At 45.0% G+C, this 17,322-nt stretch overlaps 1 protein-coding gene across 2 annotated transcripts; it reads right to left on the bottom strand.

Moving 5' to 3' along the window:
• Positions 1 to 1,334: 1,334 nt before the first annotated feature.
• Positions 1,335 to 16,024, bottom strand: DNMT1 (DNA methyltransferase 1). Of its 2 annotated transcripts, none has more exons than XM_083185072.1 (34): positions 15,508 to 16,024; positions 14,438 to 14,480; positions 13,724 to 13,831; positions 13,261 to 13,462; positions 12,759 to 12,831; positions 12,292 to 12,379; positions 11,799 to 11,845; positions 11,619 to 11,667; positions 11,449 to 11,532; positions 11,162 to 11,271; positions 10,945 to 11,063; positions 10,778 to 10,870; positions 10,543 to 10,694; positions 9,704 to 9,891; positions 9,446 to 9,623; positions 9,258 to 9,355; positions 9,027 to 9,177; positions 8,525 to 8,640; positions 8,134 to 8,335; positions 7,882 to 8,012; positions 7,532 to 7,705; positions 6,930 to 7,154; positions 6,631 to 6,823; positions 6,408 to 6,492; positions 6,192 to 6,317; positions 5,787 to 6,069; positions 5,537 to 5,678; positions 4,240 to 4,406; positions 3,012 to 3,189; positions 2,633 to 2,828; positions 2,382 to 2,545; positions 2,071 to 2,187; positions 1,902 to 1,992; positions 1,335 to 1,628 (listed from the first exon to the last, which is right to left on the bottom strand). In XM_083185072.1, exons 1-34 carry the CDS (start codon positions 15,555 to 15,557, stop codon positions 1,597 to 1,599), a joined length of 4,455 nt encoding a protein of 1,484 aa, XP_083041198.1. In that variant the 5' UTR covers positions 15,558 to 16,024; the 3' UTR covers positions 1,335 to 1,596. The 2 variants fall into 2 exon arrangements, with proteins under 2 accessions (XP_083041198.1, XP_083041197.1); XM_083185071.1 differs by having other exon boundaries at positions 6,402 to 6,492; positions 15,508 to 16,023.
• Positions 16,025 to 17,322: the final 1,298 nt, after the last annotated feature.

Genomic DNA, 17,322 nt, shown 5'->3' on the forward strand with positions numbered 1-17,322 from the left:
CATTTAAGACCCATGTCTGAAAACCCAGCCAATTCTTATTCTGACCCACCCCATCTGTCCCCCCTGTCTCTCCTCTTTAGAATGTAAGCCCTTTTAGGCAGGGCCCTCTTCCCTCATTTTCTTACTTAAATCATATTCCAAAGGCAACAAATACTGCAGTTTTCTGCCACAAATACTTCCTACAGTGGTGTCTGCCGATGCAGCTGTGTTTATCTACTTTTCTTTGCCCTAAACAAGTCCATTTCCCATTTGGTTTATTCCTTTAAATAATGTGTGGCAGATCCCTTATTGCACCATATACATAGTGGCTAATGGGAAGCCAGATCACATTTCCCAGCAGTCAAGGAGCTGGAATGAAGTCCAGACATGCAAGAACAAAACTATGGAGGCACTTCTGTATTATGTGCAACATATCTCTGATGTGAATGTGAGTTTATACATTTACCAAGCCAGAGACCTGCAGCGAGCACACTTTAGTGTCAAGTATTTATGTATTAAAAGGAGACTAAACCTTAACCAGTGTAGGATTGTACCACCACAAAGCAGAATGCAAGTGTGGATTACAGTGAAAAGGTCCCATCATTCCTGTGCTTCGGTCAAAATGACTACCTCAAATGCTGTAATTTTGTTCCTATTCTTTTCCACCCAACTACTTATCTTAGAAAAATGTGCAGATGTAGTATTTACATTTTGTACACATGGTCCACAATTAGGTCTGTGTGGATACAAAAGGGAGTCACCCAACACCCCATTCCCACCAGAGACCCAACACCCCATTCCCACCAGCCATTTTCCCCAGGTTGGACCTGGGAACAACCCGGGTGTAGTGCTTATGCAAGAGGCTCCCGGGCCAAAAGCCCAGCATTTCAACCCTGGTAGCTCTCAGGATCTTCCCAGGGTATGGTGCAGTGTGAACAGTTAACCCAGGTCCCATGCAAAGCATGGAAAAAAGCAGCACTGTCAGCTCCAAGTGCTGCCTCCTCTCCTGCCCCGTCATTAATAAGCAGTGGGTGCTTCAGAGCTTGCAAACCACAAATGCCATGTTGCTCCTGGAATGGACTGGTGTCCTAATCCTGGCATTTGTGGTATGAAGGGGTATAAGACTCTGGTGGAAGGTTGTCCTAACAAAGTCCATTTACAGAAGACACTACAGTGCGAATGCATTCCTTGGTAGAACATCTGGAAAGTTCTTGGTCACAATCCGCTCTCCAGGATTTCTTTTGAAGCATTACCAGATATAACTTGAAGTCTGACTCAAAGCTCCTGATAAACATCGGTCATACATCTGCTACTGCACAACAAGCACCAGTGTGTAAAAAGGGAGCTACAAAACCTAAATTTTGTTTTTTTATTTGAAATATTACAACATATAAAAAGACCTACAGTTCCACAAATACAAAGTGGATAAAATCCATAACAGCGAATAAAATTTAATGATGCTTTAAAAACCATTCTATCAAAATACATTTATCATCAGATCAAGAATAAAATAAAAAAAACTGTCAAGTCGACAGAGTTAATGTTCGCAGTGCACAGATGTAAAACAAAAATAAAAGGATGGAACAAGAATGGTGGAGGTAGCATTCCGGACCAAAGTTAATTCTCTTCCATCTTTTCTTGCTTAAGTTCTGCAGAAAAGAAAAAACTAGTCAGTATTTGTATAGGATACTCAGAAAACATGCTCAGCAGAATATGGAAGTGTCCGTAGACACCGGGAAGCCAAATCTCACACAGATGGTGGGACAGGAGTGAAGAGTACAAGCAAACCACAGCTACTAAATAACTAGGTTCAACTGACGTCTGCAGCTATCAACTGACCTCTGCAGCTATTTAGGAGGGGATACAAAACTGCACTCCAATTTGGGCCACAAATTTCCAAAAGGCTCCCAAGAGTTACAAACCTGTTTCTTTCTCATTGAGCTTTGCCAAGACACAGGACTTTATTTCCAAGCCAATTGCTCTTGATAACGGTGGGGGTACTGCATTGCCGACCTAAAATGGACCATAGTATAACGTTAAGCCTGTTTCTAAGCAACTTTAGTTCTCATTCTCAGCACCTGGGACTCTTACCTGTCTGTGTTTATCCAAGATGTTTCCGAAGAGTCTGTAGGTGTCGGGGAAGCCCTGAGACCGGGCACATTCCCGTACACTAACCACACGGTGCTGCTCTGGGTGGAGAACGCGGCCCTGAAAACAGACAACTCCGGCATTAGTAAACCGTCCAGGGGTGGGTCCATGTATTAGTAATGAGTGTAGAGTGTACCAGCCAATCAGCACTGCAAGCTGCGTTTGAAAGTTGAGATAAGGAAGATACCAGCTCCTCTCCAATGCCTACAGAAATTACTTACAATAGTGGCAGTGAATAGTGTGCTTTCACTCACCTGTTTACCCATAGGCTCAGGGTTAGTAACTGTGGTGCTGAAAAAGCCGTCCCACTCTAGCCTGCCATACAAGCCTGCCCAGTGATTGTGTCTGTTCCCTGTGTGTGGTAGGCACCAGGGGATGAGAGTGTTGAATTGTCGGTCTGCAGAGTCACATGGCTTGCCTGAAAAGACATTTCCAGTGAGTGGATGATGCAGGACTGTACAAGGCTAGTGAGAACACACTTAACATTAACCCCTACGTTACATACCTTCAGCACAGGAACAGACTCCCCTTAGTGCTCCAGTACTGCTGCGCCCATTCTTCTTGTCTCGGTGAGTGTATCGAAGCTTCCGTGTATTTGTGCCGTCAGTTAACCGGACCTCCATGTTTGGTAGATCTCTCCAGTCAGAGCCAGGGGCAAGAGGTATGTGTCTCATTCTGGCAGCTACCAAGGCGCTCATGTCCTGTAGAGACAGACACGAGTGAACTACTGTTCTAAAGGCCAAACTGAAGTGCATCAAGCACAAGTCACCAGCGGTGCCCAAGTGAAGACACAGCTACATCTCTTCCAGTAGGCCAGACCACCACGAACAGACTAAACATTATACAGTCATGAGTCAAGCAGGGTTTGATGTGGTCACACTCACCTTACAGACATGATCTCTGAGTATTGGTTGGTACTGGGACCCCCGGATCTGCCGCTGGAACCAGGACTGAGGTTCTCCATTGTATGAAATTTCAAGAGAAGATGCTCCGTTACGAATCTCTGGCAGGTCTGACATTGTGTCCCGGACAGTGATTGTTCGGAAGAGACTGGATTTTGTCCTGTTATAAGAAACAATGTAGAGATGTTCAGATGAGCGCAGCGTACAGCACACGTTTCACATTGGATGAAAACCACTAGTAGTCGTCATTGGGGATTAAAGTCCAACATAAAATGCGCATTTCAGAGATTGAACAACATTTGCAGATAATGGCCTGCATGCAATATGGAGCAGTTTTATTGTAAGTCACTGACAAGGTCTTCTAATCACAACCACTATAACATGTTGGCTGTTTCTGCACTTGCCCTGCATGCAGATATTAACAAACAGCTTCCAGTGGAGGCTTTAGAAAAATTAAGGTATGTACTGGGAATACCCTAAGTAATAAACGCTAGGGGAACATTGTGCTCCCACGCTGCAGAAACTGCCACTAGGAAGCGTCTGAGCAATTTATGATAAATGCCACTGGTCATCTGCAGATACTCCCTCCAATTACACAGCCACCTGCTTTCTATAAAGAGAAAAGGTTTGGCTGAGCAAATAAGTTTCCAACTGGTCTATAGTGGAAACAGAATAGGTGAAGCCAAACAGTATTGTACTTGGCAAATGCCTGATATAATACCCACTCAGAGCTACAAGTAGCCTGCAGGATGAAGCCGTGCACATCTGAAAAACAGGTGGATTATGGGTAGTAGGCAGCCAGTAATCCTGATACTTTCATTTAACCCTTTGATTTATATATGAGTGTACCACCAATATGACTGCATTAGTGTTGGTTTGTTTCCATAGTATAACAAAAAAAAGTCTTAAAGGACACTTTCTTCTCTGCCAGGGGATAGAGTCAATGGCTTAGTCTCGTGACTACCCACTAATTTTTACGTTCTGCAGTGTTAGCATGAGAAGCAATTTACAGGTGGCTCCTTCTGACAGAGGACAAGGCATTAAATATTTACCCTGTGCCCAGTGTATAGACAAGTATTATAGTAGAGCCCAGAGGCCTATGGCAGGTTGGGGTACCCTGTATGGATGCTTTACAGATCAAACCCAAGGTACATTTTGCACATTAAGTGCTGGCACTTGATAAATCACATGAAGTAGAAAATGCACAAACCTTGTAATGTTGCTCACGTATTTTTTGTCATCCACCACAACATTCAGCTGGCATGCACGTGGCGCAAACACATGCATTGGCTCTGGGAACATCGGCAGCTTCTCTCCGGGGGCGGCAGCAAGTACAATGGCTCTCCTGCGTGTCTGCGCTACACCGTACTGACCAGCCTGGGAAGTTACATACACAAAACCTTAGTAGCCAGTTGTGTTCTGCCATTAATTACCCATTTAAAGTAGTCGGCTATGGCTTAGAGCTGGTATAGCCAACTCCAGTGCATGTTTTCCAGATCTCACAGAATCACAAGTAATTTGCTCCACCTGTGGATCTTTGAAAATGTGAGTCAGTGAGTAATGAGTGCACCTGTGCAGCAGCTAGGTTGTCTGGAAAATGTGAACTGTTGGTAGCTCTTGAGGACTGGCTACCACTTGCTTAAGGTGCCCATACACGTTACAATTAGTGTATACAATATATCATTGCATCTCAGTTTTGCGATGAGATCTAGTGCGATGAGATCTAGTACAAAAAGTATGTGCTGCACATACTTTTTGTACTAGATCTCTTTGCAAAAGATGGGGGCACCTTTAGAGTCATGATATACCTTCCAGATGTAACTTAGAAAAACCTTAGCCAATTACATAAAACTTAAGCCAGAAAAGGACATTACACAGGTTTTGGAACTAGCTCTCCAGTTAGTGACCACTGCATCCAGCAAGAGCTTCTGTGCTGGAATATTTACAATGTCTCGTCTATACAGTTTGCAGAGGTTGGAGCCAATGAAACATGCCCCTTCAAACACAAAGGCTCCTAGTACTACAGAGTCTGAATACCAAGCTAAACATTAAGCAGGGACCAAGTGCACCTGACATAGGCAGAAAGAGGGACTGACAATAGCTAGATATAGAGTCAGAAAGCCCACAGGAATAATCTTCTAGGAACTTTGTAGAATGTTTAATGAATGAGCTGAGGCGTGGCGACTGCTACAGTTGAAATCATAAGGGGGCCTGGCTGTGCATGGTGCAGCAGCAATAGCTTGCTATTAGTTTGTGTTGAGGATTACTATAGCCTGCGCCTAGATTGTGCCCTTGTCTCATCACTATTTGCAGTTTAAGGCTACCGTAAGATCGACAAATCATGGGGAATGTCCTACATGCCAGTAGAGAAGGCCACAATAGCACCAGACTGGCTAACACCTAAGCTTATAAACTAAGATAATTGTGGTGATCACTCCATCTATAACCAACAGAACAAGACACTGGATTTGTAACGGGTTACAGAACATTATGGTGGCACATCTTACTTGAAGAACGCCAAACGTGCACTGGTATCCCATCTGAACAAGACAGCGAAGCGTGAGTTTAAGCACCATTGAACTTTTGAAGGACACAAAGTTCCTGACGTTTTCCAGTAGAAAGTACTTAGGACGGTAGTAGTCACAGTAGCTGAAGGATGATGGGAGACATTGGCAGATTAGTAACAAAGCCGCAAACATTCTCCAGGTTGTCAACTACTGGTATTTAAGAGGTGATTTAGAGACTCCAACTACTCACCTTAGATAAGAGACCACCAGGGAGTTCTTGAACTTTGAGTAGGTTCTGGAATTGAACCTGTTCATGCCACTGAAGCCTTGGCAAGGTGGGCCTCCACACAGCATCTCTACGTCTCCTTTCTGGGGTAGTCTCTGGCCCAGAGAGTTGGTCTTCTCCCCTGACATGACCAGCTTCAGCAGAACATTGCAGTCCTCTGTGAACACTGTAGTTCCAGGATTGTTTAGTCTGAAGGCCTGGGCTGCTGGATCCCACATCTCAATGGCCCATTTGGTTTCAGAGATACCTTGAGAAGTGAACAATTTTAGTGCCACAAGTAGACAACAGCAATTCCATGCTAGGTGGAAGACTAAACTCAAACTCCCTTAAGGTTAAACGAGAAGGTAATTGTCCTTATTAGATTTTTACCTGCTTGGTGGAACCCCTCAGACAGACCACCACAGCCAGAGAACACATCGAGAGTGCTGAGCTTAGGTACTCTATCCTCTGCAAGCTTCTGCTCACTTTCAGACGTTACGGAAGATTTTCCTTTCCCTAGAGACCAGAGTGGAGTGAGCGGCGTTACTCAGTAACAAGGTTATGAACAGAATTACCAACTGAAAAATAAACTGTAAATACCTTTACCCTTGCCTTTTCCCTTCCCTTTGTTCATGGAAGTGCGAGCATGGTTAGGGGGATCCTCGAAGGACTTGGTCTTTGCATTGTAGGCCTAGGGGAAGGAGTAGTGGTAGGTCAATCTGGACACAAGTCAGAGCAAGCAGGTCTGGGTAGGCTTAGATAAAACCCAGGTGCACCGCTAGCTACAGTCTGTCTTAGGAATTCACATGCTAGACAAAAAGGTAGTTACCTCTAAGAAGTAGAATCTGTTTGAACCTCCAGCAGAGTACTCCTGAATAGACTCATTCAAGTCTTCCCCATATTCTACTTTGCAGTAACCCTGGACATCTTTAAAGTCTACGGTCACCTCTTCATCACTCCAGTACACAGTGTTGATGTCGGCATGGTAACTTGCTTGCAAGCCCTTGTGAGTGTTCTCGGGTCTGTGTGGTAAATCATAGCAGAAACATCAAGACAGGAACTTATTCTGCCATTGGTACATGGTCAATGTACCTGGATAGAACACTTAGTGGGTCAGGCCAGACATACCTGTAGAACTTATACACCCGCAGCTTAATGTCCGATTCATTTGGTTTCTTGTTTGTTCTTTTGTTACAGTAGATCTCCTTGATGCGACCTAACCGGTATGGCTCTGGGGCATCCAAGTTGCTACCCTTGATGTAATCCGAAGACTTGCGGTAGTTTTCTGGATAGAGATCTTCATCCACATCATCTTTCTTGTGCGGCCGCTTTGCAGGACTGCTCAGTTTCACGCTAGAACCAAGACAGGATGTTACTGTACTGCAGCAAATGCTGGAGTTCCCAGCTCAATACACATGTACAAGTGAAAGGATTAACCGCACTTCATGTCAACCTGGCTAGTTAAAGAGGCTGCATGAGTCTTGGATCTACTGTATATGCACTTACCAGGCAATCTGTACAGATGCTCCCACTAGTTACAGTAGACTGCCTGCACTGAGTTTAGCTTTCGTAAACGCAGCACACCATGAAGCACAATGCAGTAAAAGGCAGACATTCTTTGCTCTACGTGGTCTTAAACAAGTTAGTTAATTAAATGACCATGGTACAGGCTTCAAGTAATCTGGAAAACCCAAGCTTTAGAAACCTAGGTCTTTTACTGGAGTACATACCTAAAGTTGAAGGCATCAGGCAGGAGTAATACACCATCGCCAATCTTGTATTGCACACCGTTCTTTGTGGCAATATTGTAGTAGACTCGATCATCCAAATCTTCTGCTATATCCAAGACCCTGGGCATCTCCCTCTGCCTGATCTCAGCTAGCCTGGTACAGCTGGAGCAGAACCTGGGGAGAACACAAAAAAGTTGGTGAAATAACGCACTTACTTGGAATTAAGTTAAGTAACCTCACTTTCCCTGCACCTTAGCAGACAAGTCTGCAGGAAAAACAAAGAATACTAAGCTTGTGACTACCAAGTTCTGATTACTTATATGGTATGGGGCAACTAGAGCCAGACTCACTTGTGTTTATTGTCCTCTGCTGGCTGTGGATTTGGTGGAGTCTCAAAGCGTGCATATTCTGGATCATACCACAGCTGGTAGAAATAGGACTTTCCATCATCTTCCATCGTATGTTCACTGTCCACACCACCCTAAATTAGATTAATGGACACTTAATAGGAAATGCATTACATTACCTGCGCTACAAGAGATTTATAGGTGCATCAGGATTTCCCACAGACAGAGGCCATTACCCAATGTGAGATTACTCACTTCCATAAACCAGTTGTCAGATGGTGCTTTGTAAGTCACGTTGACCTTGCCATGAATATAGGACAGCTGCATGTCCTCACACTCATCCACAATAAAGAGTTCCAGAGGATCAGATGTGGCTCCCAAGACAGTATCGGTGCCCAGGCAGAACCAGTGAGCATGAAACATTGGCCCATTGATATCCTCCCACATGGAGGTGATCCTGCAATTGTAACAGGGTATAAATTATATATATATTTTTTTTTTTTTTTAAAAAGCACCACTAAAAACAATGTTACACTGCACAGAAGACCTCAGCAGATTCAAAGTGACCAAGGAGGATCATGGCAAACTGCTGCTCATTCTACACCACAAGTACCAAGAGTATTAACATTTCAATCGTTTCACAAACCTGGCCAGATATAAGGGCTCTGTGGGATTGTCAGGGCTCACGGAGACACAATCCCCAACTTCAAGAATCTCAGAATCAATGGACACTTTAAGGTAATATTCCTTCTTCCCTTCAACCTTGAAAAAGGGGTAGGAAAAAAAAATTGTAACTTGACCAGGTCAGATGTTTTAACCCTTTGTAGTCAATTTTTTTGCAATTCAAACAGTCTGGTTAAAATTGCAATTTTTTTGTAATTAAAAAATGGCCAACGTTGAAAATATCCTTTTTTTTAAGTGGCTAACCACTGGATCTGCTACTAGCACCAGAGCTTGACAAAACGTTTGACCTGAAAGGGTTAAGCTGGGTGAAGAGATAAAGTGGAAGGTAATGACACACTAGCCAATCAGCTGTGTTTGAAAAGTTAGTTGGGAGTTTACTGGCTGGTACATAATCACCTTCCACTTCTGGCTTCATACATCTGCCCCATTGTGTTTTCATGGCTCTTCATCTCAAGATGAGTTACCTTAGTCGGCTCTCCACACCAGGATATCCGGTTCTTTTTCTCCTGTTTCTTCTTACGGCTTTGGAGAATTTTCTTAGGAGATGGCATCTCTGGGATGTTGTCGTCCACTTCCTCATCTTCATCTGCTTCTTTGACTGCCAGATTTGGACACCTGATAATACCAAGTGTTAGGTGAATGCAGTATTCCACAAAGGTCTCTGCAACCCACCCATTAACATGGTAGCGCATTACCTCCTCTGCGTACAGGCCTGCTTACTACGGCCACCGCCTCCGAACTTCAACATGTCTTGACAGGCTTTACACTTGCCACAGTCTGGCTGCTGACAAACCTGTCCAGAGAGATTGGGTCAGGTTATTGCATGGAGAACAGGCATTGTTAGTTTGCTCTCCCAGACTAAGGAAGTGGAACAAACACACACCTCACAAACCCCACAGCGCCTGCGCTTGGAGTTCTCCTTCTCCTCATCATTCTCAATCTGGTCAGAGAAGAACGTGTCGAAGATCTGATACACAAGCCTGGTTGTTGTAGCCTTCGTGGGTCCTTTGTCCTTCACAATCTTTGTGGGATGTCTGATGGCGTGTCTCCGTGCTGCCCGCCTGAACAAAGTTTCACAACAGGGTTAGGACTAGGTAATAGCAGAAGGATCCCACATGCTGATTGCTCATTAGTGACCCACCTCTTCCCTAGTGTGACACCAGCCAGCTTGATCAGGTCTCTCATGCATGGTGTTATGATGACAGGCTGCTCATCACTATCAGCGGCATCGTCATAGCTCTCTACTTGTTCCACCACAAACTGAGCATGTCTCAGCAGAGAGTCTTCTGTGAAGCGGTTGAAGTTCAGACCAGCTGGAGGGACGGTGGTCTATAGAAGGCAAAGCGGTTATAGACACTGGTCAGGCTAAAGGGGCATACAAACGTGGCAACCTGGCTTTTTTGCTATATGCTGAGCAGAGCTAGGCCTATTTTTTATAGGCAAAGCCAGTGTGATTGCTCCGTGTATGCCATGCAGCGATCCGTGCTCCATTTCTAAGTGATCTAGTCAGGGTGCTTAGGAAAAGGAGCTGAAGTCACCTCATAAGTCTGCACAGTATTCCTTTCCATGGGGGCGCCTGATTTTAAAATATCCAGGGAATTTGTAACTATACAGCTAGCTTTGAGAATTTCCCCATTGATTGGGTTAGATATTTAGTGATTAACAGGTAGGAAAATTCCATTAGGGTAATCATGCCCATACATAGATTGGAGTGGCTGGTGGAAATAAGTTGGCACTGATCTGACTGCATGCCAAGGTAGGCAGCCGCCAACTCCAGTGTAGGCAGTATAGATGCAGAGCCTGGGTTTCTACCAGGGCATTATAGCTGTACAATTCCAAGCTTGATACATTGCACTTTTACAGGAACACTGAAGTACTATATGGAGGGAGGCACAGCCACCAGTTGAAGCCATAGGACAGAAGAGTCACACCCTGTACCACCACCACAAGTGATTGAGGATACACATAGTGGTCACTTACTTCAATCTTGTTTAATAGATCCTCATAGGAAACATCTGGATTGTTCTGGAGGAACTCCACTACAATTTTGCTCATGTAAATCTTCTCCTGCATCAGAGCAAAGATCTGACCATACTCCTCACTGGGATCCATCAGAACATAGTCGGCAAATGCTGCAATACAGGAGACAGACTTCGATGCAGCTCATGATACACAGATCAGTTACTTTGGGAGGTGGCTGAAGGTATTCACTTACCAGTTGTAAAACCGATCAGAGCTTTCTCCCCTCCATCAAAGCCAGTTATCCACCAAGCATTGATCGGACCCAGCTTCTTTGCCCTTACGCCACCTGTCAGACAAGGAGTATTAGAGTACGTCCTACACCTAGGTGCAGATTACATTGTAAGGGACAGGCTTCCTCACCATCTAGGGAAGGATTGTCATCATAGATTGGCTTTACAACACCACTGAAATACAGCTCAACATTCTTCTCTATTAAACCGGAATCAAAGGGACACAGATGACCTCTCTTGTCATAAATACTAGAAAAAAAAAAAAAAAAAAAAAAAAAGAAGTTACAGAATCCAGGACTAAGTTGAGTACATAAGAACCTTGAAGTTTATTCATAATGAGAACCAACCTGAAACATGTAACTTTGTGCTGGGGCAGGTCATCATAGCTTTCAAAGCCGTCCTCATTGGCATCAAATATCGACAGACGCTCATCGGTCAACATTTCCGGCTCATCCACCTTAGGGAGGGGGAGGAGTTTGCACAACTCAGTGTAGATCATGAATCATTGTGACGTTGCAGTAAGTATTGTTAAATGACAATACAACATGCGTTACACAGCACTGCTTATTATAGTAGGCAAGAAAACTGCAGACAAGAGCTGCTGGAAGACAAGTGGCAAGTAGTTTTCACTTACTGCGTCAACTGGGTCACCTTGAAAGAACTTAAGATCAGGGTCATCCAGATACTGCCTGCAGTCCATGCATTTAGGTGGAGGGGTCTAAAGCAGGACAATAGAAAAAGATTAAAGTTGTACACCGACAGCATTTGGTATTTAACAATACTGACTGCATCAAGGTTTCTTACTTTAGGAGTCTGTGCGGTTTGCACCTTTGGAGTTTCGGCTTTGACAGATCTGAAAGGGAAATAGAGTCAAGTCACAGCAAGATGGGAATCCATGCTAAACATACAGTGTGCAGAGAAGCAATATGGCAACAGCAATGGAGAGCAGAAGGGCATAAGCCAGCTGTACCAAGGTCCCCTTACCCTTCTTCCACAGGAGTTTCTACTTTTAGCTTCTTCTCTACTTGCTCCTGAAGAGAAAGGAAACCAAAATCAGGACAAGATACTGTAATATGTTGTTGGTTCAGTTTAAGACTGCAAGTGCTCCCATTTAATATCAGACCCACTCAACTGAAAAGCATATAGTACTTTTCCAGAGAACCATGCAGTGATATCACAGCTTTCCTAGCTAGAATAGCCATAAATATGGCAGCAGTGTTGCGCAGTCTCGTTTTTCCATACCCCAGCCCAAGAGAAACAGCTTCAATGTCTAAATAATAGAGTAGAATTATTAAGCTCAGTGAAGTGATAGTGTCTGGTTTAGATTACTGTCCAATCAGCTCCTATCACTTCACTGAGCTCAATAAATCTACCCCAGAGTACCCATTTATCAGCAGTGCAGAATGGGCCTGAAGTGAGGATAGTCAATGCAATGTTAAACCTTGGACAAGACAACACTTGGATGTACCCTACACACCTTAGCTTCAGTCTGCTCTTCTTCCTTGGGCACTTCAGTCTCTTGTTTTACATCCCCATTCACATCATTAGATTTCCGCTTGCTGGACCTGTAAAGAGGCCAATGGATGAGAGAAGTCTTTATAGCAAGTAGTTTAACAATTCTGTCCAGCTTAGGAGTTTCTTCCTTTGCGCCAATTACCAGTGTAGGTTTGAGTCTTACAACTAATCCGAGCACATTAGACAGGTTAGAGAACATCCTCATGGCAAGCAACACTAAGTAAACACACTTGCACCAGGACTCCTACATGTAGCATTGTATTAGTAAGTTTGTACTAAATGGGGTTCCAGAAAGAACTAGAGTCCTAGCTACTGCATGGGAGGAACATATATCCTCTGTTCAAGCAATAGTCTACACTAGGTGCATTCAGTATAAATGGAACATGAAGGTACCACCAAAGCAGGAAGCAGACACGAGTACATACTGACCCTTTAGAGAACATTGACAGGATGGTTGGCTGTTTGCTTGCACTTCTTGTCGGCCGTGCACGAGTAGAAGACTCTACACAATAGAGATAAAGAAAAAAGTTACACCAGCAATTTAAACCTTACAACTTCCAGAACAAACAAGATTTGAAAAAAGCCAAGGCACGTCATAGCCTCATGGGAGGAGATAACAAACATTGGCCCCCACATAACATTCACCCTGACCCCATAGAATGCAGAAACAAGAACACATCGGCCCTCAGATACACCGTAAAGTACAGACTCGTCCTCTTGCAGAACAGATTAGATCTTTTGCCAATGACAACTGTTTCAAATAACAGTGACCCACAGGGTAGATACAAAGCCATCTCTGGCGGCACACTTGATAATTAAAAAGTAATTGTTTTGTCAGGTAAACTAAGTGTCCCCCTCTCCCATTACAGTAACTGATGAAACAGTTAACACCATATGAAAGGAGACAAAAAAATAATAGTTGGCAAATTACTTTTGTTTTCTCCGTTCGACTTGCTTTTTCTGCCTTTGCGGCCTTTCTGTCCAGGTGTTGTAGCTTCCTCCATCTCCACATCCTCCTCATCACTGCCACAGGTGCCGTTTGGCGAGCAGCCATTTGGTTCCCCATTCAGAGAGCCATTTTCAATGCCTAGTTCTTTCCGCAGAAAGGACTTTACCTTTGTCAGATAACCTTCCTGAGAATGGAAAACAATCACCCAATAAGAGGAGGCGTACAAGGCAAATGTCTGCACCATGCATTAGAAATTGTCCAGCTTTGTGTATGGCAGTGCATAAACATTGCCCAAACATCAGCATTGCTTTCACTGATGTAATGTATCTAGCTGGAATTCTAGCAAGAGAATAAGGCACAAGCTAGGGAACAATCCCAGCAAGCCTGTGGGGAAAAGCTGTATATCAACAGGGATGTAATGCGTCATTATCCCTACAGCACATACTTCAGACAGCTCATCTTTGTTCAGCTTGTCCTCCAGCGCAGTCAGCTTGTCTTTAGCATCTGCTTCCAGGTAGTCCAGCACCAGACTAAGCTTCTGCTCTATGCATTCCTATGGAAGGGAAACAGCGACAATAATCACCTGTCACACTAGTGCCAGCACATGCTAACCATTATACCATGCTTGGGGTATACATTGCCAAGTCTAAAGACACTTGTTTCCTCCCAGAATCTGTATACAGGGAACTTAATTGGCAGAGGATTCACATTAGCATACGCAAATGAAGGCATGCTTATGCAGACTAGATGGGCCAAGTGTTTCTTCTCTGCTGTCAGATTCTATAATTGCATGCAAGTATCATTACACTTTCCAATTAAAAAAAAAAAAAAAAAAAAAAGGGGGGGGGGGGGTTCCCCTTGAACAGCTGGAAGACCAAATGTTTGCCACTCCTGGTTTAAATACACATTCCAGCATGGCCAAACAGCAAGACTAGCCAGGCTAGAGTATTTGCCAATGCGATATCTAGTTTGTCAGCAGGGGAAAGGCCGAAGGCTTCCCAGCCCTCGGGGTACAAATGTCAACACAAAAGCTATTTGATGTGTACAATACTAAATGAAAATAGCCTTCAGGAGCCAGTACTAATGATATTGGGGACCAAGAAACACCACTGCCCCATTAATTAGACGAGTAGTCTGGTCACAGTTGCAGGGCGCATACCTTGTCAGACATGCCATCCTGTTCTTTATCCAGAGCTTTTAGCCTACAGCAAAGAAAACATAGTTTTTAACATACAGCTTCATTAGTGTCAACATGATGTCATTTTATTATGGGACATAACCGCGTCATTATTTCCAACTAGTTATTAGACCTGCCAGGGACTGAAAAAGGCCCTTCCTGTTATTACAACAAACTGCAGAGAACTATCCACCTGACATCTGTCAATACTTTGGGCTATTCCTCATGAACCCAGGACATTGGCAAATTGTGACGGAGTTCCTTTTATGCTGCACGAAGTGGAGCAACCCTATATTCCAACACCCAGTACGAGCAGGTGCGTATCCTGGCTCACAGGTAAGCCATATCCATTCACAGTATAGGAAAAGCTGCACTCGGTAGTAATGGCCCAACCTGTCTTTTTGCCAAAGTTGGTGACATCAGGCTGCAAAGAGTATTAAAACCATCCTTGTAACACTGACAGATGGCATTACCATGCCACATCATTAGTGGTATAGCCAGCTCTATCAATACATACACATAACTATAGCCTCATTCAACAGTGCAAGCGCTATGGTGCCAGGGCAACAGAAGCAAGTCATCTAAACAATTACTAGATCCAGCACTCACATAAGCTAAAGGAAAATAAATAAAAATCATGGCCTTATTAACTCAAAAATGGCCATGTTAGAAATAAATAGCACTTTATGCTCAGCCATCATTACTAACAGGAAGTTTTCATGTAAAAAGTAGAATCTCCAGCCTGCACACCATGCATATTAGTTTTAGGGCACAGCGCAGTCATATGTATGAGCAGAGATTGGCACAATGCTCCTTGTATACAGTGGCCCTAGTCCAGTGCATGCAGCAGGGATACTAGATCACCTCAGCTAGAGTACCATAAGTCCCAGCATGCCAAAAGACTGATACTGCCACCAAGCCATAGAACATTAGCCTTAATGAAATGCCTATGGCATACATGAGTGAGGCTAGGACATGTAGTGTGCCACCCCAGTAAAGCTGGAGAAGACCCTGTGGCCGGGGGCAGAGTGACGTCACGAAGGGACACTTACCGCTTCCTGACGTCAGCGGGCAGGGCAGGAGAGGCGGCTTGGGCCGGCATGGCTGCGGGTCAGACAGACAGAGAGCACCCGGCAGTGACAGCGGAACAGAGAGGAACGCGGGAAATGAGAGAATCTCCCGCCAACTGTGGCACCGGGGCAGAGAAGGCTGAGGGCGGCCGGGCAGCTGAGCCTGGAGAGACGGGACGCTGGACACCGGCAGGAGGCGAGCAGGCAGCAGATAACACCCGGAACGCACTGCGGGAACGGATGTAACACCCGGTAGCACGCGACCGCCTCAGTTTTTCAAATGGCCCCGGGATCACGTGACCCCGCCCCGCCGCAATCTCCCGCGCTTTCTGCGTGACACGGGGCCTGACGCGAGGGGGCGCAGCTCTGGCCTAAGTCCGCCCTCCTCCGGGGAGAGTTACATGCCGGGGGGGCGTGCTCTGAGCGGGTGACACATCGGCGCCTCAGGAGCCCTCCCCTTTCCGGGCCGCCGCCCCGCCTCTCCCCGGCCTCACACGGGCGTGACGTCAGGTTTAAAGGTCGCTGTGTAGGGAAGCTGCGCATGCGCGGATGCTGGAGCTTCCATGACGTAGCAAGCTAGCTCCACCTTCCCAGTGACTGAGTAGGAGGAAAGCCAGCTGAATCGATTTTTTACGGCAATACGGGAACTGACTATCGATGGTTGCCATCTCCTTGATAGATACTTTTATCGTTCGAACTTTTCTATTACTGACTGGCCTGTGGGCTCCTATGTACCGTGTCTTTGGACCTCTAACGAAAAACAAAACCATTGTTATGCTGTGACATCGATGAAGAGAGTAACAATCTGGGTAATCTCTTCCATCGATGGCAAAGCCATTCAACATAAACTATTGTTGATTAATATGCCCCGGGAATTAATTACAACACAGGTTTTTTGAAGGGTTCCTGGGTAATACACGGGTGTATGGCATACCTCCCAACTTTCGTGCCGAACAAATAGGGACACTCGCGCATGCGCACAGCGTCTATTCTATTAGATTGGGGGGTCTCCCAACTGCCACCCCCTGCAGCGGGACAATGCCTGCCGCGGGTGGGACAGCGGGACAGGACCCGAAAATCGTGACTGTCCCGCTGTAATCGTGACAGTTGGGAGGTATGGTATGGCAGTGTGAACAGGCCATACTTGCCTACCTGACCCTCTCCATGCGGGAGAAAATGCTCTGCTCCTGGACTTCCCTGGTAATGTATGATTGCCATCACCTGTGGTGAAACACCTTTACCTAGCTCCCCACAGGTGATGGCAATCATACATTACCAGGGAAGTCCAGGAACAGAGCATTTTCTCCCGCATGGAGAAGGTTAGGTAGGCAAGTATGGAACAGGCTAGACCTGGGTTTTTCTCACAAAATGCAAAAAAGCAAGTTCATTGCATTGCTCAAAGCTGATTTTTAAACAGACAATCAAAGCTGCTCTTAGATGCTACACACTTGATGGCAGGCATACCAGGGGAAGCAGTGGGAACATGGCAGACACGGGAATTTCCTGGGCCTAAGGCGCAGTATGAATGGGGTCTGTAGAGCTGAGATGCTCTGTGCCCCGCCAAAAAGCCAGGATTTTGCAGGGGCGGCAATGTGAAAGCATCATAATAGAGGTTATATCCATGGACGTGCATTCTACTATCAAGTAATACACTAGTAACAGAGGTTATACCCATGATATTACTAGTGTATTACTGCATGTCCATAGATATAACGTCTATTACTAGTGTATTACTGCTAGTAGAATACACAACCATGGGTATAACCTATATTACTAGTGTTATTACTGCTAGTAGAA

This window comes from Crinia signifera, chromosome 4 (genome assembly GCF_055691185.1).
Source record: "Crinia signifera chromosome 4, ASM5569118v1, whole genome shotgun sequence".
Lineage (NCBI taxonomy): Eukaryota > Metazoa > Chordata > Amphibia > Anura > Myobatrachidae > Crinia > Crinia signifera.